General features: G+C 41.6%; 1 protein-coding gene across 7 annotated transcripts in view; it reads left to right on the top strand.

Moving 5' to 3' along the window:
• GABRB2 (gamma-aminobutyric acid type A receptor beta2 subunit) overlaps positions 1-24,234 on the top strand; it is a 278,489-nt gene that overhangs the window by 121,730 nt on the left and 132,525 nt on the right. For all 7 annotated transcript variants that reach the window (XR_004001666.1, XR_004001665.1, XM_030573200.1 and 4 more), the window contains one exon: positions 2,251-2,471. Coding sequence is in view for 5 of the 7 variants with exons in the window: in XM_030573200.1 (XP_030429060.1) it covers positions 2,251-2,471 (221 nt within the window). In the remaining 2 variants the exon portion in view is untranslated. The remainder of the gene's footprint in view (positions 1-2,250; positions 2,472-24,234) is intronic.

Raw genomic sequence — 24,234 nt, 5'->3', positions numbered from 1 at the left:
ACTGCTCAATTTCTCTTTCATACACTTTATCCAGCAATTTGCCTGTGACATCTGCTCTGTTGAATGGACTGTATCCTGGTCTTAATGACTGAACCATGTTAATGAAGCGGGGGTTCTCAATCATACAGAAATGAAAATTTGTTGCATAAACAAACTGGGCAATTTTTTTTATCGATTACTTCTTTTTGTAATTTGCTGGTTCTTATCACAAATTTATCTATAGTTGTTTCTGGATGGAGATTTTTTTCTTCTTCTTGCTACTGTGGCTTTGTGATATACGTGATGTGACTGAAACATCATCATTGGCAGATAACTCTGAAGCTATAGAAAATGATGGTGATCTTGAAGATGAATAGTCTTCAGAATCCTGTATGCTGAGGATGGATTCTCCTAAACAAAATAAGTCAATGCAGTTATTTAATTATTATTACCATACTGCTCATTTAGTATTACTCATTGCATTCATTGACACTCAGTACTAATTTAAAGGTGCAATTGTAAAAGGAACATCTGCCTATTTCAGCTATTTATTTTTTTATCACAACTGCATCTAAAATAATAGTACCATAGAGTAACAACTATATTTTTTTTGCTCAAACATGAGAATTCAAGAATAGTCCAGAAGGAAGACAGGCATTCCTTAAGAAAGAAGTATGAAATAAAAAAGTTTACCAACCTGAAGATCCTGCATGTTCAGACATGTTCCTTTCATCATCTTCAATGAAGCTTCCCCCTCATAAGGAACATTTCTCATGATGTTGTTCATTTGGGAAACCAGGCCTGTTTGCATTTTGCACACATGCCTGTCTTACCCACAGGTAGAGGAACTTCATTAAAATATTCCCAAACTGGATCTGTTTTATGGCCTGCTGCCATTGTATTTTTCCTTCTAGTGAGAGAATGATATGGTAGATCTCAAATCAATGAAGGCTACGCTCAGAAAGACCTCAAGACTCCTGGAATATGCTGCTCAAACAGTTTCACTTTTGTTTCTACTGCCTGTCCCTTCCTTCTTGCATTTATCTCCAGACTTCTTCTTCTTGTCCAGGTCTATTCCACCCCCAATGATTTTCTATTCACTGAACTTTTTGAAACTTTGCACTTTTAGAGCGAGGCAAGGGATTGGCTCCGTATACACAAATTTGCAGAGGGACAATAGAGTTGAGGTCTCTTATTTCTCACCTCTATATATTATTTATTTAAAAACATTTTTGCTGTTAACAAGCATGTTATCTCCGGAGACACAAATCCACAGTTTGAGAACTGCAAAATTAAGCATCTCTGATGGTATCTTCTAGAGTCTGAGAACCGAGTCCCATTGGCCAGATAGAAAGATTAACCTAAATAATCTATACAGAAGCCCCTGAAACCCCATAAGATTGGGTCTCTAATCCATGAACTATAACTCATTTACAAAACTTTTCTTAAACATTACATGAATATATTGTCTCATACTATAGAATTAGAATGTATAATTCCTATTTCATGATGAGATATCTTAGAGCCATAATGTATCTTAATTAAAAATATCTTTGGATAGGTTTTTTCCTCAAAAACCATTTTATCAAAAAAAATCCGATTTAGATTTTAAAAAATCCATTAAAAATTATTGATTTTTATCCATCCTGATTTAAATAAAACTCTTTGAAATTGGGGCTAGGAGTCTTTCTTGTTGTTTTAGTGCCCTTAATGAAAGCTAACAGGGTCGAACGCGTTTTTCATGTAGAAAAGATTGTAAAAGGGGTTGGTTGTATTTTTAGGAAGACATACAGGGCCTGGTTCTGAGGTGACACACATTCCTTGTTACACTATTGAATTCAGCAGAAATCATGGAATAAAAAGTCAACACATAATTTGGCTCCGATTCCATGTTTTGGAATCTCGGAATTTCCTGTGTTCTAGAAAACGAAGACTTGTAGAACTCCTTGAGTTTATTTTCCATAAATTGTAGAGAAACTTCAAACAGCAGTGTCAAAAAGGGTTAAAATTTTTAATAGGCCCTCAAATTCATTTCAGTAACATTGGGTAATACCCCAGTCTACCTGTATTCCAATCCCTATTATTAAGAATGCGCGTAGTCTTTTCCTCTATATATACACGTAAATAAACAACCTGTGAAAATACAAAGCTGAAGTTTCTGTGCACAAATGTTGCCACAGAGTATAAGCTGCATTTTAATATAGTTGCGGTATATGCCTACGTATATAGTCTGTTTCAGTGCGAATAATGATTCTATTTTTAATATTGCAGGACTATACTTTGACAATGTACTTTCAGCAAGCATGGAGGGATAAGAGGCTGTCCTATAATGTAATACCTTTAAATCTTACGCTGGACAATAGAGTAGCTGATCAGCTTTGGGTTCCTGATACCTACTTCTTGAATGACAAGAAATCATTTGTACATGGGGTCACTGTGAAGAACAGAATGATTCGCTTGCATCCAGATGGAACAGTCCTCTATGGTCTCAGGTCAGTGTCATCCATTTTTAACTACATTTTTAAATCAGTTTCAAACTGAAAAGTACTGTATATAAATCTTCACTACTCGTCTGTCTCAACAGCTGGCATATTGCAGACAACGTCGTCTTAAATGTTTTAATAACAGATAAGACTATAAAAACCTTTTTGGATAAACTTTGAGGATTAAGTGTTGTTTTTAATAACATTCTAAGATGTTTGTTTTAATAACATATGAAGATATAGAAGCTTTTTTGAATAAACTTTCTGGATTAAGTGTCCTTTTCAGGAGTGCTTCCGTAAAGGATTTGAAATAGCAAGTATCAAGTGGAGGTTAGGGGTGAAAAAGAAGGTGGGTGCAACTGGTACATTCACTATTTTAAAAAGTCAGATGCTCCATTTTATAAATCATTTTTGGGATGAGCTGCTCAGAATGGGCTGCACTTTCTTTTGATGGCAGAGAATTTTCTCCATTTTCCTGAGGTGCAGCTGGAGTTGAAATGTTTCTTCTGTGTCTTTTATGTTGTTAGATGTGATATTAGGTGGTTATGCTGCTCGGTGGTGTCATGGTAAAACAATGGAACAGCCTAACTGTACCATAGGAAAGCTCAACAATACTTTTTTGTTGAAAACAGTTCCTGAAAATGGCAATTTAAAACTACCAAGCTGGTAATGACCTGAAATGATTGGAGTGTTCCTGCATTACAGTGTGACAAACTTCCTACTCAGATCTCTCAGATGTTGCCCTGCCCTCAGCATGTACTGAACTAAAAACAGATGGAGCTTAACTTTGTTTCTACAAGTGTCTTGGGTTCTTGTTCTGAATCTTTTTTTCCCTTAGCCTGGAGTGTTAGTGATGAAAAGTAGTTACTATATAAGGGGTATTCAGTCCTGTGTGAAATAAGTTCATATGTCCACATCACAAATGCCTCTAATTATTGGTGCTCTTGTTATCAGTCTCAGCAAATACATCCAGGACAATCGATCTGGAGATTCAATTACCCGCTCGTGGTGGCCTCCCAGATATTGCTTTCGAAGCACATTGGACAAAGTGGGGACATGTATAATCTGTGTTGTCTTTTCTGTACTTTGTTGATAAATGAAAGACTTCAGTCTTAATTACTGTGAATCTGTCTCTGTTTAATTAATGGAAACAAACAAACAATAAACCCTACCACCAACAAAAAGCCTCTTTGGATCTGGATCCAAGAAGGGAAAGGAATCAGTATAGACAGCTATCATGTAAGTATGTCAGTTTTGCTGACATACTTACAAGTGATATGGGTGGTTTGTGGTTGTTGCTTTTTGAACATTGTAGTTATCATCCATCCTTGTATTGTGCAACAAAATTTAAATTGCTCTTGGCACTCATTACTGCAATGAAGATCAGGTATCCAATTCCTTTGTTTTCCTATGAGTGATGTCATGTTCGGTCTGGGCACCTTTGACTGCAGCAGGTCAGAATGAGTGGTTGTGATTAACAATATTTATTATTTATGTACTATATGCTGATCTGCACAATGTGCCACACTACCCCATACTTGCCCCAAACACAGGATGGGGTGTGTTCATTGTAACAGCAATGCCTCAAGGAACAGACTGAATCTTCAGGAATTTGGGAGGTTGAGAGGGAAGTGCATGTTACGCAAATTGGAGGCTGCTTCAGATGCCTTTGGTGGCTTGAAAGAAGGATGGGGGAAAGCCAAGATGACACAGCATGATGTGAAGTAGCCAAGGCTGGAAAGCCTCTTATGTGTTTGTTTAATGAGGACTAAAAACACACCCTTTTCAGAGACTAATACATGGATTCCCAAAAGAGAGCAAAGGGATGAGGATGGAACTGAGGCCTAGAGAAGCAGGATATGAGATAAAAAGGAAAGGGAAGCAGAGACAAGCAGAAGCTGGACTGGTGGTTGGATGGCAGCCTGTCAGAGTTCAGGGAACAAGCAAAGTCCTTTGCTTCCTTTGCTTCGAGTGCTGCAGAGGCAATGCACTCAGCCACTGGCTCAAACATGGCTTGTATTAACCATTTCAGGCTGACTGAAAGAGCAGCAAGAATAGGTTCCAGAGGGAAGGTCAATGCAATGCTTGGTTATGAGTGACTGAGAGTAACTGGGCAAAATAAGAGGATTGGAGGAAATGCCTCTTACCCATAAAAATAAAGGATGGAGAGAAGAAAAATCAGGATAGAGAGAGAAATGCAAGTGAGGGCTGGAGAAACACTGGCTGAAATAAGAGCATGGGGGAGTCGATAAATCTACAAAGTAAATGCAGGATAAGGAATACATAAAAGAAAAATTAAATAAAAGTTCAATGAATGTGTATAGCTTTCCAAGAGGGTGTGAGGTGGTGGGGGAAAAGAGTAAGTATATTGATGCTTTGGAGGAGTGCTCGAACTTAGAACTGATTGACGGTGAATTTCCATTTGTTGTCAGCTTATAGCTATCATGACTAGGTGTGTGCAACTAACTCATTTGTTCTGTATAGATATGCTGCTGAAAAAAAAGTGATGTGTACCTGTTTGTTTTTACTGTTTACTCTGAACTTGAGTGTAAGCAGAAATAGCTTGCCACTTGAATATAGGCAAAGTAGCTCTACATCTGCTTAAAAGTATCAACTGTAAGTATCCTGGTCTGAAAAATATTGGGGGCATTTTTGTTCCTTTGTTGTTTTTCTTTTTTTGTGCATACACTGATATTAGGCATGCAAGTGCCTTTTGAAATGTGGCTTTTAGTATAAAACTTGTTAAATCAGTGAGTTGGCTCAGCAAATATATCTGATCTCCAGATCTCTCTGTGCATTGCTGTTCTTGAAAGTAACTCTGTTGGACCTGAGAAGAGTTTAAAGATTTCCCCCTGAAAATCAAGGCATTTAGTTAGATGGTTTTAAGAGTCTAACTTTAGAGGCCCAAGTTTTGAAAATTTTGGCTTCACTGATTTTCCCAAAGCCATATAATTAGTGAGTAACAGAGCCGGGATTAGGATCCAACTCTTTTTGGCTCCCAAGCTCCATTCTCAGTTCACTACATGTCACTGCCTCTTGTACTATAGTTTCAAAGTAAAGATTAGTATTTTACAGATAAAGAATCATTATTCTAGCTACCACAAAGTGATCCCAACTAGATGTGTGTGTCGATAACAAAAGTGTGACCTGCATGAAATTATACTTTCTCTTTGGGATGATCATATAATTTGCATTTGTAACTGCAATGGCATATCATTTCTAACGCAACATGAAATTGGTGAGGCAGTTCCACGAAAACTGCAAAATTCAGTCCTGTTTTTGTGCTGACAGAAATCAAAGCAATGTATTTCACAGCTGGAACTTTAATGCAGATCAAGTATTGCCTTGTGAACTCTAGAGGCATAATTTGTCATGGGTAAATGCAGGGAATTTAATTGATATTATGTTGTCTGATATTCAGGTTCAGTTATGCCACCCAAAAGTCTCTAAATGCTGGCACATTATGGTTAGTTAGTAATATCCCAGTTGTGTGTTGTGCATGAGAACAAACTAAGATTATGCTTTGGAACCATGGTGGGTGTTGTGTTACTAGACAGTAGGGGTTTTTTTGTTGTTTTGGTGCATTGTTGTTGCATTTTTTTGATGTTTGGGCGTGTTCTAAAATCAGAGGGGTTTTTGGTTCTTGGAAATAAACGCCATCAAAAACAAAAAAATACAAGGAGGATAAAACATCTTGCACAGCAACAGTGAAAAATCTGGTAAATTTATGTAGTCCCCAATAAAAAACACACTCAGTATTTAATATTCTAGGGTAGCAAAACTATAATTAAGACTGTACCACAGTTTTCAGTTTAACAGGATTCTTAAACCTTTATATCTATATCTATAGATAGATATAGATACATAATAAATATAAGCTAAACTAAACAAGATTTTACTTTTTCAAAGTTTCTGAATTTTTCATGGCTTTTTCTGAAAAGCACCTTATTTTTGACGAAAACTTAAAAAAAATTCTTTGAAAATGAACGTTTCCTGAACAACCTTTTTTGTTTAAAAAAAAAAAATGAAAATTTGACCAACTCTAATAATATATCTAATTCTTCTGTCACACCAGCTTCATGTTAGCGTAATTCTGTTCCCTTGGGTGGAGTTCGTTTTCAGTTTCATTGGGACTAGAATAAAATCAGGTCTCTTGTACTTGTTAGTGTGATCAACAGTATTTGGTTGCAGAGCAGAGCCCAGAGCTGGAGTGCGGAGCAGCTCTGGAGCAATGGAGCTGCAGGTTTTTCCCTGGAGCTGGAGCGGAACTGGCGCACAGCTCCAAAGCTCTGTTTTGTTTATCTTTACTTGTAAACTTAGGCCCAGATTGTTAAAGGTATTTAGGCCTTCATAGATTCTAAGTGCGGAAGGGACCACTGTTGTCATCTAGTCTGATCTCCTGTATAGAATTTCCCCAAAATAATTCCTAGAGCAGATCTTTTAGAAAAACATTGAATCTTGATTTAAAAATTCTCAGGGATGGAAAATCCACCACGGCCCTTAATACATTGTTCCAATGGTTAATTACTCTCACCTGTAATAAAATTGTGTGTCTTATTTCCAGTCTAAATTTGTCTAGCTTAAACTTCCAGCCATTGGATTATGTTATACCTTTCTCTGATAGATTGAAGAGCCCATTAGGAAATATTTGTTCTGCATGCAGATACTTATAAACTAGGGGTGGGCAAACTACGCCCCATGAGCCGTTTTAAGCTGGCCCGCAAGCTCCTCCTGGGGAGGGGGGTCTGGGGCTAGCCCTGCTCCGGTGCTCGAGCTAAGGCACAGGGTATGGGGCCGCACCATACAGCTCCTAGAAGCCATGGCATGGCCCCTCTCTGGCCCTTCAGCTGGGGCATCATAGCCCCGCACTCCAATGGCCCCTCTCCAATGGTCCCCTCCAGTGTTCCAATGCGAGCTGCTGGGGTGATGCCTGTGGATGGGGCAGCATGCAGAGCTGCCTGGTCATGTCTCTGCTTAGGAGCCTCTTCTGGGAGCCGCTTGAGGTAAGCACCCGCTCGAAGCCTGTACCCTGGAGCCTTTCCCCACTCCCTGCCCCAGCCCCGATCCCCCTCCCACCCTCCTGCACCCCAAACTTCTCATCCCCAGCCCTACTCCAGAGCCTGCAACCTCCAGCCGGAGCCCTAACCCCCACCCTCCCAGCACTCTGCTTCCCCACCCCAGCCCGGAGCCCTCTCCCACACTCTGAACTCTTTATTTCTGGCCCCACCCCAAAGTCCTCGCCCCCTCTTGCACCCCAGCCTCAATTTTGTGAGCATTCATGGCCCGCCATACAATTTCTATTCCCAGATGTGACCCTCGGGCCAAAAGGTTTACCCACTCGTATTATAAACTGTAATGAAGGCACCTATTAACCGTCTCTTTGTTAAACTAAATAGGTTGAATTCCTTGAGTCTTTACTATAAGGCATGTTTTCTAATCCTTTAATTGCTCTCCTGGCTTTTCTCTAAACTATTTCCAATTTATCAACGTTCTTGAATTGTGGACATTAGAACTGGACAGAATATTCCAGCAGCAGTTGCACCCGTGTCAAACACAGAGATGAAATAACCTCCCTACTCCTACTCAAGACACTCCTGTTTATGCATCCCAGGATTGCATCAGTTCTTTTGGCCACAGCATCAGACTGGAACCTTTATATTCAGCTGGTTATCCACCATAGAATCATAGGGCTAGAAGATACTGCCAAGATGCAGGATTTGTTGTTTCTAAACAATCCAAGAGAGATGGCTATTCAGACTCCTTTTGAAAACCTCTAGTGAAGAAGCTTCCACAACCTCCCAAGGCAATCTGTTCCATTGTCCGACTGTTCTTACAGTTAGGAAGATTTTTTTCCCTGAGATTTAATCTAACTCTGCTATGCTGTAGTATGCCATTGCTCTTGTCCTGCCTTCTGTAGCAAAAGAGAATATCTTTTCTCCATCTTTTTTATGGCAGCCTTTCAAGTATTTGAAGACCACTATCATATCCCCTCTTAATCCCTTCTTTTCCAAACTAAACATATACAGTTCCCTCAGTTTTTGCTCATGGCTTGCATTCCATCCCTTTGATCATTTTTGTCACTCGCCTCTGGATTCATTCAAGTTCCTCTACATCAGTGGTCACCAACCGGTCAATCGCAATCTCTGGCAGTGCAGTGTGGCTGCAGCTAAGGCAGACTCCTTGCCTACCCCGGCCCCATGCTGCTCCTGGAAGGTCTCCCTCTGCACTCTGCTCCTGCCTGCAAGTACTTCCCCCACATCTCCCATTGGCTGAGAGAGCTGTGGGGGCGGTGCTTGCATAGAGGGGCAGTGCCTGGAACCATGTGCGCCCCGCCATTCCCCAGGACCACATGGATGTGTTGGCCCTTTCTGGGAGCAGTGTGGGACACAGGTAGGCAGAGAGCCTGCCTTAGCCTCGCTGCACCCACCACCGACTGGGAGCCGCTGGAGATAAGTGCTGCCCGGTGACAGGCCACACCCCATCCCTGAGCCCCCACTCAGAGCCAGCACCCTGTACCCCCTCCTGCACCCCAACCCCATGTCCCAGCCCTGACCCCGTCCCAGAGCCAGCACCCTGTATCCCCTCCTACACCCCAACACTCTGCCCCAGGCCTGACCCTCCTTCCAGAGCTAGCACCCCTACCTCCTCCTACAGCCCAACCCACTGCCCCAGCCCTGACCCCCTCCCACAGCCAGCATCCTATAACCCCCCCCTCCTGCACCCAAACACTCTGTCCCATCCCGAAGGTCCCTCCTGCACCCAAATTCCCTCCTAGAGCTTGCACCCCTCACCCCCTCCTGCACCTCAACCTCATATCCTAGGCTCAGCTCAGACCCCTGCCCCACTGCAAACCCCTCCCAAACCCCAGCCTCCTGCCCCAGCCTGGTGAAAGTGAGTGAGGGTGAAGAAGAGTGCGCGACGGAGATTGAGGGGAATGGAGTGAGCAGGTCAGGGTTTTAGGGAAGGGGTGGGGTAGATCCTCGGCTGCCCTTAGATTAAAAAAGTGATCTTGGGCCTAAAAAGGTTGGAGACCACTGCTTTACATCCTTTCTATACTTCAGTAACTAATATTGGACACAGTACTCCAGCTGAAGCCTAACCAGCACCAAGTAAAGTGGTACTATCACCTCCCGTGCCTTGCATGCAATGCTTCTGTTAATGCAACCTAAAATTGCATTTGTGTCACTTGCAACAGTGTCACATTGCTGACTCATGTTGAGGTTGTGATCCACCACAACTCCCAGATCCTTCTCAGCAGTGCTGCTGCCAAGCCTGTTTTCCCTCATTATGTATCTGTGCATTCGTCTTTTCTTTCTTAAGTGTAGCATCTTACATTTGTCTTTGTTGAATTTCATTTTGTTGTCTGTAGACCAGTTCCGCAGTGTTTCAAGATCCCTCTGAATTTTAGCTCTATCCTCCAAAGTATTGGCAACCCTCCCAGCTTTGTGTCATCTGCAAACTTGATCAATATGCTCTCTATACCTACATCCAGGTTGTTAATAAAGATGTTAAACAACACCGGACCCAGAACAGATCCCTGTGGATCTACATTAGAGAACTCCTTCCAATCTGCTGACATTCCATACTCCTTTGTTTATGGTTGTTTAACCAATTATAGATCCACTTAATGGTAATTCTGTAGCGCCCACATTTCTCCAGCCTACTTATCAGAATGCCATGTCGGACTGTGTCAAAAGCCTAGTTTTTCACCATGACTCCCAAACGTTTTTCAGAGTCACTGCTTCCCAGGATAGACTCCTCCATCCTGTAAGTATGGCATCCATTCTTTGTTGTCAGATGTATATACATTTAGCTGTATTAAAATGCATATTGTTGCTTGAGCCCAACTTATCAAGCAATCAAGATTGCTCTCAATCAGCGACCTGTCCTCTTAATTATTTACCAGTCCCCCAATTTTTGTATCCTCGGCAAACTATCGGTGATGATTTTATGTTTTCTTCCTGGTCATCAGTAAAGATCCTAAATAACATAGGGCCAAGAACTGATCTGTGGGACCCCACTGGAAACAGAGCTGCTCAATGACAATTTCCCATTCACAGTTACATTTTGCAGCTCTCAGCATTGCAATACTAATCTGAGTAGCCTAAATCTAATTTTCAAAATGGATTTAGGCACTTAGGAGGATTTAGGCATTGGGCATTTAGACTCTTAAGTGCCTAAATGCCTTTTGAAAATGAGACGTAGGTTCCTAAATTAGTTAGGTGTTGCGTTGTTGAGCACAGCAAGACCTAAATACATACCTTTAAGGATCTGGGCTCTAAAGCTGATATACAGTTTAATCAGACGGAACATTACCAATACTTGGCATTTCTGTAGCACCAGTTAGTGGATAATCTCCAAGAACTTAATTGTTCTTATTGAATGAAGCCACGTGATACCCGTATTGGTAGGGAATTAATACAGAAAATAGACAGCACTTTGAACTTGCTGTCTCTCACAAAATTCTGTGTGGTTAGCAATGTCAGTTATTTTAACAATATGGTACCCAAAATGCACTAGGAATATTGGACAGTAATTATTCTTGGACAAACTCTGCAAACTGCATGCAGCCCAGAATGAAAAATGGTGTGGAGATGCCCTTCGTCGTTGGAGCTAGGGGAAAAGTTCTGCCTCTGAGCAGTTCTCTGGTATCCAGTGGGAGCATACCCATTGCTACCTCCTTCCAAGGTGCTTCTTGCTACTCTTTGTGTTCCTGAGCTAGTATGGAGGGAATGGGGACAGCTCATGGCCACTCCCTCCCTTCCTCCCTGCCACCTTTGGGGCAAACTGCACCCCTAAGTGTGAATGAAGGCAGTGGTCCCAGTGTGTGCACCTTCCTCCCTATCACAAGTGCAGGAGCTGCACTTGTGGCTGGCCCCCATGCAGCTATGCAAAGGGGAGATGAAGGGGAGAATGCTCAGATATGGTTCCAGATGGAAATAGAAAAGATTAAGAGAAAGAGAGGTCTAGCTTTCTGTCAGTGGATGAACCATACAGAGTCCATATTGCCTTCCAATGTAGTAGTCGGCTTAGAGCCTCCAGCCCTTGGAAGACTGCCAGATCAAAGTAATCAGTTCTAATAATAGAGCAATGCTTAGGCCCACTCATATGAAACAGGGACCTAATCATGTACTTCTTAATGGAGGAGGGAGAACCCCTCCCATTTCAGTCAGTGAATCCAAGTAAAGGCTCTGAGATACAGGAAACATAACCCTCTTCTTCCTGCTAATAAGAAAAAAACAATAAAAATAATAAGAGACAAAGGTAGCTGGCAATATTTTTTATTACTGTTTTCTAACACCTGTGATGTGTTAAGGTCAAGAAGAAAATATAAACGTGTAAGGTGTTCACAGACACAGTTCTTTTTAGTTAGGAGTCTTTTTTAAATCAATTAAAATGTATGAATTGATTTGCATATACCAGATATTTGGAGGAATACAATAGCTTATAGAATTGCTAACCATTGTGCTGTATGTTTCAAATATGCTTTATGTTAAGCTTGTCTCTTCTAAATGTCCGTGAGGTAAGGACACTTTTCAAAGACCATAAATCTTAGATGATAGAACTGTATTTCTATATTTCTCTCTCTCCCCAACCCCCCCACCCCACCCTTGCAGAGTGAACACAGGGACTGCTGCTCCCCGAGGTGCAGTGTATTCTAAAGGAGGCAGGGAGGAATGGGATGGGGAGGGGCTGTGAGCTGCCCTCCTCCCATTCTTCACAGCCATACAGGCATTTCAAATGTTCATAATTACTCTCAGGTAAACCTAGTGTATATTACTAGAAACTCCACTATTAAAACATCTGCGTTTTTGTTAATGATTATTATTATATTTTTCCCCAGGTAAAGTGTACAGACTTTTCCCCCCACAAGCAGGGCCGGATTAACTCTCCTGTGGGCCTGGGTCTATTAGATTTTGTGGGGTCCCTGTATACAAGTCTTCTTCCTGGGAGGGAGTTTGGTGCAGGAGGGGACTGGGGCAGGGGATTGGGGTGCAGGAGAGGGTGCAGGGTCTGGGAGGGCATTTGGGTGCAGGATGGGATTCTGACCTGGGGCAGGCGGTTGGGGTGCAGGAGGAGGTGCGAGGTGGCTCCCAGCTACCTGCTATAGCCCCACACTGCTCCCAGAAGCAGCTGGCTCCTAGCATGACTCTTCAGCCTCTCAGGGAGGGGGACAGCATGTCTCCGTGCGCTGTCTGCACCCACAAGCACCATCCCTGTAGCTCCCATTGGCAGGTTTCCGGGTTAGGATTAGGGACCCGCCTTCCCCCCCGCCAGGGGCTGCAGAGACTTGCTACCAGCCAGCCACTTCCAGGAGTGGCGTGGAGCCACAGCATGCAGGCAGCCTGCCTGAGTTCCCCACTGTGCCTCGAGACTTTTAGTAGCCCGGAGTTGGAGATCGCTGCCTGTGATTTATTTCTGCAGGCCCCCTAGGCTGCAGCCCCTAAAGCCCCTGCTTTAATTCGGCCCTGCCCACAAGACTCATTTGACATCCTGGTTACTCACGGGTTCTGTTCATTGTAATCCAGAATATGATAAGACAGTCAGTGCTCAGCCATGTTGGTCCCAGGCTATTAGAGAAACAAGGTTGGTGAGGTAATATGTTTTACTGGACCAACTTCTGTTGATGAGAGAGACCAGCCTTTGAGCTTACACAGAGCTCTTCTGAAGACCTGAAAAAGAGCTCTGTGTAAGCTCGAAAGCTTGCCTCTCTCACCAACAGAAGTTCGTCTAATAAAAGATATTACCTCACCCAAATTGTGTCTCGAAGTTTTTTAACTGTCATTTTTTAAATAAAACATAATGGAAGAAAGGCTATCTGAAGAAAACAAAAAGCAAATGACATTACAATATCATGTTGGTGCAGACGAAAATAGAGTCTGTTTCCTAAACAATCAAGGTCAGAGGAGGAAAGAAAAAGTTAGCTTTGAAAGAGTTTTTTTTCATTAGTGTTTGTAAAGTTTTAGAAGGATGATGCTTTTGTGCATAATGAAAATTTAGATGGATGTCAGAAAGTGTTGAGGCTGAAATAAATGGAATGTGGTCTGGGGATACTTTTTTTTTGTGATTTTAAAAGTAGTCTCAATAGACAGAATTCCCCATCCCCCTTTTTTTAACTGGTTGTCACTGCTGGGTTTGCATGGTCCATCTGGCAAGAAAAATCTCCTCTGCTGCCAAATATACCAAGTACTGCATGTCCTGCTGTTTTATTGATTTGCGGGGACATCAATTGAGCATGGTGACAAGGGAGCTGGAGTGCAAAACCATCCATGAAACAATTAGCAATCAATTGATGTAGTGGTTTTAAACAGATTGTGAGTTGAACTTGGTACAAAGAGCTCAATTGTGTGCTGTAGATATGAAAATTAATGTAATGATTATATTGAAGCAAACATTCAGTCAATAAAAATGGCATATCTTTTAATTTATTTAAACTTAGCCAAAGCCAAGTTACACAATATATGTAATTACAAATGTACTGCTTTGTCAAGGTTTCCATACATTAAAATATTTTCCATATATGATACCAGTAACAGAAACAGCAGTAGGGTCAAAAGAGTTTCTTACTTCATACAAAAAAATTGGGTAAGTATCCTTCTGCCTGACTCTTGCCCTCAGAACTTTACTGAAATGCATCTTGTATCTCAGCAGATTTAGCAATCGTTGCTGGGCTAATGGGTATCTTAAAATCTTGTGTGTTCCAGGAATTCTACATGGCTGGAGGGGTCCATACCCTTCTGTGAAGTTTGGCTGGGTCAGAATGTTTTGCTGTTTTGTAGCCGTGGTGTTTGTGAATGACTGAATGATCAGCGTGCCCAGAGACTGTGAAGGGCGCACATTTATAAATTTTTAAAAAAGAAAAGGTGCAACATCAATCTTCCTTGGCCAAGGCTTTTTTAGCAAGAGGAGTAAAATGAAGTAGGTTCCCATAGTTTTGTCAGAATTGAAGAGAATTCTCCTCTCAGAATTTTATATGCAAAGACCTAACTTACTTTACTTGTAAAGATCCAGTTGTGAATTTCCAGGAAAACCAAAAATGATTGCTAATTATTGGATTATTAGAACTTTGTCAAGCTTAATTGAAGTTTTACAGCTGCTATTCAGGTGCAGAATTATGAGAGAGAGTAATCTGCCTTGCATTTATTTCTTGCTACTAATATTTAGTTACATGAATTGAAGTTATTTCTACTTTCTAGACTTTGCTTCCTTTTCCACAACTCCTGATCTCCTCTTTTAGGTTAATAATTCAAATATTTTTTGCTGTATAATCAACTTCTTCAGCAATTTAACTTCTCATGTGCAGCTCATTATCTGCAAAATCTAACAAAATAAAAAGTAGCCCATTCATGAATGCCTGTTAAACCCTCAGAGGGAAGTCTTAATTCAGAAATGGCTAATTCAGATTGTTCAAATCAGACGTTATTGGAAAAAAAACGATTTGGTCTTCATATTTTAACAACAATAATGGCCTCAGCAGCAGCAGGAAAAACAACTGTAAAAAGTGCGGCAATAAACATAGTCTGTTGAAAATAGCTTTCTGCCTCTCAGCTGGAGATTTTTATTCAATACTTTATCAGTGCTGCTGATGAGAATTAATATTATGTTATCAGTCCGTATTTTGAACTTCAAATTGCCCAAAACTGCTCTGGTAGAGACAAGATAAATCTTAAATACACACCCCATTTTTGCACCTCTGAAATATACTCAAAACATCTGATCAAACATTTTTTATTGCAATTTTTTGGTTTTTGAGGGGGTGGTGGAGGATAAATATAGGGAGGTATGTTGTTTGAATATTAATTTCAAAGACATAAAATTTAAAGATATTTAATGTTGATCAGTGAAAAAGTTTATAAACAGTGATATGTAGGTTGGGGCTATTTTAAACATTTTATTTTATTACTTGACGAACACTCAAAAAGCATTTATTCACGTTAAAAAATTATTGATTAAACACAAGATAGAATAGGAATTTAAGACAGGCATTTATATTGAAACTGTGTTTGAGTGATTATGCAAAACAAACTTGGTCAAAACCTTTAAAGCCTTTCTCCTTTTCCAGGCAAATATCACTCTCTCTTGGTTTTAGAACAGCTTTTCTTTGATGAAAAGGAAAGAGTTAATTTTATTCTCAGTCCCGATGTGAGATGGAATTTACTTATCCTATTCTTAACAAACAGACACACACAAGTTGGAGGAGAGACTGGTTAGAAAAGATGGGTGAAATACAGATTTTGCTGATGTTTTTGGAACACTGGACCATTAGTTAGTTACAAGTGAATGCTTTTGGCTGGCAAGATGACCATGACATCTGCTGCTTGGATCCTGGTTTATGATCTGGTCAGGGATGTAATTTGATTGGATCTTTTCTTAGACAAGGCAGGCTTGGATGAATACAGCATAATTGACTTCAGGATTCAATGAAAAGCCAAGGGAGTGAGTGATAAGGTAGAAGGAAAGAGGGGGAGAGAGGAGGGAACAGGAAGGGAAAACGATGCAGGATCTTAAGTGCTTCTACAGTGCTGGCAATTAGGTATCCCTACTGATAGGGTGAGGATTGGATGGCATGATAGTGGGATGATTTTCAGCACTCAGAGATGAAAACAAAGCTCTTTGAACAAGATTAAAGCCACCCAGCCCTCCGCTCAAGACAAAAGTCCTTTAGATATCTTAAGATGAAACAAGATGAATTGTAGTGCTGGAAGTTCAGGGGATAAGCTGAATCCATCCCAGAGTAAGGAATGAAACACAAGTTTCTTGATTCCCAGCCAAGTGCTTGATACAAGTAGTTGTAGCTTTCCTATTAATTAAGCAAGATGTCATCATACTTGCAGATTGTATGGGTCAGATCCCGCTCTCCTTACTCATCAAGGAATTCCATTGAAGCTTCTGATTGATGAACAATAAAGCCAGTCGTCTTATTTCTATTAATCAATGAACTGGAGGCCAGGAGACCAGAGTCTCTTGTGTGACATTAGGCAAATCAAGAAACCCCTCCATCTGAGTTGTTCAATCCGTAAAATTGGAATAGTATATTTCCCTGCCTCACAGGGGTGTTGTGAGGATTAATTAAGTGTTTTGTAAAGTGCTTTGGTCCCATAAAATGCTACATATGTGCCAAGCATTATTATGAAGAATTACAAAATGACAACCTTCATGTGCACCTCGGGATGGCTGTTTTATGGCTGTAAACTGTTTTACTCTCCTCACAGACATATTTCCCCACTCTACCCACATAAGAGCAAATTTACAAAAGGAGTCAATCTAGGCAAGGGGCTGGAATAAACAAAGGGTTATTGAGTGTGACAAATACTTCTAAGACTCACAGGTCTCTTTCCCCTGATGTATTTTACTGGATTTATTGTTGAAATCACTTCCATCAGGAGAAGGTAGGGGTGTACTCAAGCATTATACATCTCTCCCATCTGAAACAAGGCAGGTACATCTTTACTCTTCCAGGTCTTTTTCTAGGTCTTAAGTATGGGATAAGTATTCAAGAGGGGTCTCTTCTTTTTACTATATATGAAATGGCTGTGAAATCATAAGTATGTGAATAATTAATTAAATTAAGTGTAGTAAGGAAAAAGTGTAAAGTCACAGAAATCTCTACCATTAGGGTTCTGTTATAAAGTGTATTACATTGCAATGAAGAGAAAAAAGATCCAGAGTTTTATTGCCTAATGGAGAACCTCTTTATTAGCAAGAAGAACTCCATCAGCTGTGGGATCATGTAATAGGTAAAGTTGCTCTAAAGATATTAGATAGATTTCTTCCAAAAGAAAAGAGGTGATCAAATACATAATCTTAAATTGAGATTTACGTATCTGAGTATTTTACAATCAGCTCTATGAATAATTATTTGTCCAGATTCAACTTTCCACATTGTTTTGCCTTATTTTGTTAGAGATGTAACCAGGGTCTTTTATAGGCCTGGTCTACACTACGAGTTTATCTCGAATTTAGCAGCATTAAACCGAATTAACCCTGTAGCCGTCCAAACAACAAAGCCCTTTCTTTCGATATAAAAGGCTCTTAATATTGATATCTGTACTCCACCCCGACGAGGGGAGTAGTGCTGAAATCAATATTGCCATTTCGAATTAGGGTTAGTGTGGCCGCAATTCGACAGTATTGGCCTCCAGGAACTATTCCACAGTGCACCATTGTGACCGCTCTGGACAGCAGTCTGAACTCGGATGCACTGGCCAGGTAGACAGGAAAAGCCCCACGAACTTTTGAATTTCATTTCCTGTTTGCTCAGCGTGGAGCGCTAATCAGCACAGGTAACCATGCGGTCCCAGAATCAAAAAATAGCTCCAGCATGGACTGTATGGGAGATACTGAATCTGATCTCTGGATGGGGAGATGAATCTGTTCTATCAGAACTCCGTTCCAATAGACAAAATACCAAAACATTTGAAAAAATCTCCAAGGCTATGATGGACAGAGGCCACAACAGGGACTCCACATAGTGCTTAAAATTAAGGAGCTGAGACAAGCATACCAGAAAGCCAAAGAATGAAATGGACACTCACGGAGGGAGGGGCGACTGACGAGTGTAGCTATCCCACAGTTCCCGCCCTCTCCGAAAACCATTTGAATTCTTGGCTGAGCTCCCAAAGCCTGAAGGGTCAAAAACATTGTTGCGGGTGGTTCAGGGTATATGTCATCTGGCCCCCCCAGCCCCCGTGAAAACAAAGGGGAAAAAATCATTTCTTACCTTTTTTCAATGCCACCGTATGTCTACTGGATGCTGCTGGCAGACATGGTGCTGCAGCGCTACACAGCAGCATCCCCTTCCCTTCTCTTGCCACGGCAGATGGTACAGTAGGACTGATAGCCCTCATCGTCATCCCGTGAGTGCTCCTGGATGGCCTTAATGAGGTCGGCCGGCGGCGCCTTGGCAAAAATGGGAATGACTCCCAGGTCATTCTCTTCTTTAAGCTTTGTCTAATGGAGAGTCACTCCTGGCTGGAATATCATAGCAGCAGGAGGCTGCCCTTCTCTCCCCCCTTTGATCTCTGCTTGCAGAGGCAGTAAAGTCAGTGTTTCTTATTTATGCATTCTTTATTACTTCATCACACAAATGAGGGGATAACTGCCACGGTAGGAGCAGGAGGCATGGGTGAGGAGGGGTGGCAACAGGTGGGGTTCTGCAGGGGCACCCCCTAGAATGGCACGCAGCTCATGATTTCTGCGGGATGTCTGGGGCTCTGACCCAGAGCGCCATTTACCTCTCTGGTTCTTTAGTAGGCTTGCCTGATATTCTAGGCAAGACTGACTCTCCCTTAGACAAAACTTAAAGAAGAGAATGACCTGGGGAGTCATTCCTATTTTTGTCCATGGACCCCCAACCGACCTAACCGAGGCTGGCCAGGAGCACCTATGATAGCAGCAGATGGTACAGTGTGACTGGTAACCGTCATTATCAACTGGCAAAGCAGCAGACGGTACAGTATGGCTGGTAACCATCTTTGCTAACTTGCAAAAGGCAAGGAGATGCTGCTGTGTAGCGCTGCAGTACTGCGTCTGTTAGCAACATCCAGTAGACATACGGTGACAGTGAAAAAAGGCAGAACGGGCTCCGTGGTTGCCATGCTATGGCGTCTGCCCGGGCAATCCAGGGAAAAGGGCACAAAATGATTGTCTGCCGTTGCTTTCACGGAGGGAGGATTGACTGATGACATTTACCCAGAATCATCCGCGACACAGTTTTTGCCCCATCATGCATTGGGATCTCAACCCACAATTCCAATGGGCGGGGAAGACTGCGGGAACTATGGGATAGCTATGAGATAGCTACCCACAGTTCAATGCTCCGGAAATTGATGCTAGCCTCGGTACATGGACGCACACCGCTGAATTAATGTGCTTAGTGTGGCCAAGTGCACTCGACTTTATACAATCTGTTTTACAAAACCGGTTTCTGTAAAATCGGAATAATCCTGTAGTGTAGACATACTCATAGAAATGTAAAGAGATTCTGGGGAAAGAAGAACTATCCCAAAAAACGAAAAACCAAACCAAATATTTGTATGATTTAAAATAATATTAACTGTTATTCCCCCATTTCCATGAACTGTCTTTCATTCTCCCGTTCCTTTGTAATTCTAAGTTCTGTGTGGAACTGGATGTGCCAGAGTGCTCCTAGAGAGGTGTAACTAGAGCAATATTTCTCGCCTACCAATAAAATAGATAATAGTGGAAATCTTACAAAATATTCTGTTGTTTTGCTGTTTTCAGCTCAGTTTTGCAGTCCCAAGAGATTAAGATAAGCATCTGGAGTTGCAAATATTTTTGTCTTTTAATGTTCACCCACCACTAATCTCTAAGGCTATATATAATCAAGTGAATTATGCATATAGTAGGCATGTTCCCATCAAGTGGATTGAAGATGCTCATTCAAAAGTTCTTTAAAGGTACCACAAGGACTCCTCATTGATTTTGCTGATACAGGCTAACATAGCTACCACTCTGAATCCTTTCCCCTTTCTGTAAATCATGTCTGTGTCCTACAGGAATACATATACTTTGTGCCATCCTCTATCAGTGCTTTGTCTCTCTTAATTTCAGAATTATGTAGGACAATCCATGTTTCTAATGTTTTATAATATACCTGAGCAAGTAGAAGAGATTGAATAAAGAGGATGTTTGGGACACCAGATCTTTTTACTTTGCTGGAGAATGCCATCTGCATGAGCAGATGGGAAACATGTCACAGGGCTGGAGGGAAACTACAAGATCAAACCAGAAGGAAGGAACTACATGCAGATTTGTTTGTAGTATTACAGCAGAATGGATCCCAGTTGCTGGCATTACCTCCATGATCTGACCCAGACATTGGCCATTGAGAAGCTGCTGTTTTTGAAGCAGAAGAAATTCTGAGTGTTTGCTGTTGTAGAGCCTTACAGCATTCAATCTGTGATCCCTCTCAGTTTTGGGCAGGGGCCATAAGCACAAATGTTCAGATACCTCAGTTAACATTTTCACAAGAACTGTAAACTCAGTTTCAGCTTTGAAATGAGAGGGAGTGCAAAAGTGTGGGATCTTCTGTCATAAACAGATAGCTAAGGGTTAATGTCTCTTTCACCTATAAAGGGTTAACAAACAGTGACCTGCAAACACCTGACCAGAGGACCAATCAGGAGACAAAATACTTTCAAATCTCGTGGAGGGAAGCCTTTGTTTGTGGGTTTTGGGTTTGGCTTTGTTCTCTCTGGGTCCTGGACGGGACTAGAGGTGCAACCAGGTTTCTGCCAATCTCCCTGCTACAGTCTCTTATCTATTCAGAATTGTAAGTAAGAAAAGGCGGTCATAGTCTTTTAATTTTTTTTTTCATTTGCATATGTGTACTTGCTGGAAGTAGCTTAAATTGTGTTTCTGCTGGAGAAAGTTTCTTTCTATTGTTTATAGTTAAAAGACCCTGTAACTTTTTACCCTCTAAAGTGCAGAGATAAACCTTTTACTTTTTTCTTTCTTTTTTATTAAAAGTTTTGCTTTTAAGACCTGTTTGATTTTTTTTCTCCTAGTTAAGGTTCAAGGGAATTGGTGGGGAGAAGGGAAGGATAAATTTTCTCTTTGTGATAGATTCACGCAGTTTGAATCAGTACAGCCTCTGGGTGATGGGGAAGGTAACGCTCCTCTCGGTGTGGTGATTCAAGGAGTTGAATCAGGTGATCTCCTAGTGTTCCCAGGGCGGGAAGGAGCTGGAAGGGGGAAGGGAATGGTTTATTTCCCTTTGTTGTGAGACTCAAGGAATTTGGGTCTTGGTACCCCCAGGGAAGGTTTTTGGGGGAGACCAGAGTCTATCAGGCGCTCTACTCTAAGTCCTGATTGGTGGCAGCCTATCAGATCTAAGCTGGTAATTAAGCTTAGGGGAATTCATGCTAGTACCCATATTTTGGACGCTAAGGTCTAGAATTGGGAATTATACTTGACATCTTCTCAGCTAATTTCTCAATCAAGAGGTAGTTAATTTTTCTCCATCTTCAGTGGTGATACGTATTTCCTGAATGCACAACCGATGTTGCATTATTTATCTTTTTTATTGCAGTTAGAACAGACTTTAGAATGTACACACTACATCTCAATGAGGTACAAGTGCATGATGAACTGCGTTGACAGAGGAGTTCAGTATGCAAATATCATATGGAAAAAAAAAGCTGTGGCTGCTACGTACATTTTCCTTTGCTGACACAAGGTTCTCTCTTGAGACTGCTTTTTAAAAATCTCATATTTAACTTAAACATATAAATACAAATATTGACTTCGACAGTTCGTCTTGAAAAGTGAAATGCAGGTGAACTTTTAAGAGACTTTAAAATTTATGAAAAAGAACCTCTCATATTTTCTTCAGAGCTGTATATGGGGTTATAAAGTCAAATGGAGTTGCATGGTAAACACTCTGCACTGTTTAGAAAAATCTAGAGAAAAGATTTAGTTTGGGAGCTGCTGATAAGAGAACTGGCATATTTTGTTCTGGTGTAGAAGGTGTAAAATGCCAGTTCCCTTCATCTGGGGAAATGTTTATGGGAAATTCCTGTCAATAATTTGGAACAAGAAAAAAATATGTATATAAGGGCAGATTCTCTCCTGTGTCAGAGCTCTGCTATGCACAAGAAGTTGGGCGCTGAGGTGTCCTGAGACCTGTTTTAGCTTTCTGATTCTCAGGGCCAGCCGCAATGCTACCTACTGATAGGCAACTCAAAGTTCCACCTGTGGCTTGAGGTCCTTAGTGGACCCTACACCAGTGGAGGATAGGCATAGCAGAGCAGAAATCCTCCATGCTCTCTCCACACACACCTTTCTGGGAAGGGTGACAGCATGCCCAGTATCTTGAGTCAGCTTGCTCGCATTAGAAAAGAATGCTCTGTGCCAAGTGAATTCTCTGCTGGCTATTTGTGACTAGTTTCCATTTTTTCTGAGTGAAGCAAAGGGAGCAGCTCTGTTCAGAAAATCCAGTCCGGTTCCTTTGGGTTTGATTCACCTCTATAGATTGCATCCGTGTATGACAAAGGTGGGCAGGTACTCTGGGGGCTCTCTGAGGAGAGCCGGTTGTGGTATTGGCCATGACATTCCTGGGGGCTACATCATTAAACTCCAACCAGCAGATGGTGTTTTGTTGTGGTTTTATATGTGTGTGTGTGTGTGTGTGTGTGTATCGAGTTTTCTGTGCCAATTTCTACCCTTAAATAATAATAGAATGACATTCAGCTGTGCTACTAAGAGACAGATCTTCATTTCCTGACTACAGACATATTGCAAAGGTCAGGATTACCAAAAGTCAGACCAGGGGTTCTCAAACTTAATTGCACAGTGATCCTCTTCTGAGAACAATAATTAATACATGACCCCAAGAGGGGGGACCAAAGCCTGATCCCACCCAAACCCTGCCGCCCTGGGCAGCGGAGCCAAAGCCATAGCCTGAGCTCCACCACTCTGTGCAAAGCTGAAGCTAAAGGGTTTCAGACCCAAGCAGGAGGCCTGTAACCAGAGCCCTGCCACCCAGGGCTGACTCACTTCAGCTTTGGCCCTGGGGGCTCAGGCTTCAGCCTCAGGACCCCAGCAAGTCTGTCAGCTCTGGCAACCCCATGGAAACGGTGTTGCAACCCACTTTGGGGTCCCGACCTACTGTGCGAGAACTGCTGGATTAGGCACTTGCCACATGCTGCAGTGGCTCCTATTATATTATTAGGCAGTCAGTGTTTTGTACTTGGCATGTCTGAGTGTTCAGAATACGAAGGCATATATGGCTCTGTAAGTTGACTGGCAGATAATATGGCTGTACTAAGTTTCTTGTGCTTCATCAAGTTAAAATCCTGATGGAGAATAGAATACAAGAGATTTGTTTACCATACACTATGTACCATATAATATGCAGGTTACCCTGTTATCTCTGACCACAAAGCGGCATTGCTTTCTTCCAGTCATATGGAACCTGTTGTAGAAGTCTTGTGTCTGGTTGTTATATTATTTTTAAATGAAAAATTAATAAAACATTGAACTACTATATGCAAGTTAACCCACATTTATTGGGTTGTCTCTTTCCCTTCCTTGTGAACGTCCCTTCTATCCTTCCTTGTCTCAGAGGCCTGAGCTACATTAGAAAAGTCATACTGATTTAACTAAATCACTCTAAACCAGTGCAAACTCTTGCTTAAGTTGGTTTAGCTCAATTTGGTCATTTATTGACCCAAGTGAAATCAATTTAAACAAAGGTGAAACTGTTTTCTGGATGTCTACATTAGGGGCTTGTAGTGATTTAACTAGATCAATTAAATTCTGGTTGAATTAAATGGGTGCAACTTTTCTAGTATAGATAAGCCCTGAACTTCTAGCAAGTGCCCATTTCCCCTGCTGAGCTCCCTTCAGGCCACAACTTTATCCCATGCCCTACTCCATTCTGTTAGACCTGCATACACCAGCTCTACCCCAGTTTTGGGCAAATTCCTGATCCTAGTGAAGTCAGTGGCAAAACTCCTATTGATTTCAAGAGGGTTAAGCTTCCACCCATCTGGCCTCTCCCAATTTCCTCCCCTCTTGGCTTTGTCATCTTTTTTTCCCCATGCTACCTACTCTTCCTTGCTAGTAGAAAGCTGCTGTCCAGGCAATGCGTGCTGTGCCCACTGGCTACCTTTGCCTCATTCGTGCCCCAATCTGTTGCTGATAATGGCTACCTCTAGCTACAGGTGCCTTTTACTGTGGTAATCATAGGTAGTAATTCTAATGATAGATTTGATCAGCACAGGATCAACAAAGAAAGGCCATCCAA

This window comes from Gopherus evgoodei, chromosome 8, assembly GCF_007399415.2.
Source record: "Gopherus evgoodei ecotype Sinaloan lineage chromosome 8, rGopEvg1_v1.p, whole genome shotgun sequence".
In the NCBI taxonomy this organism is placed as follows: domain Eukaryota; kingdom Metazoa; phylum Chordata; order Testudines; family Testudinidae; genus Gopherus; species Gopherus evgoodei.
This window is presented reverse-complemented; position numbering and strand designations above follow the sequence as displayed.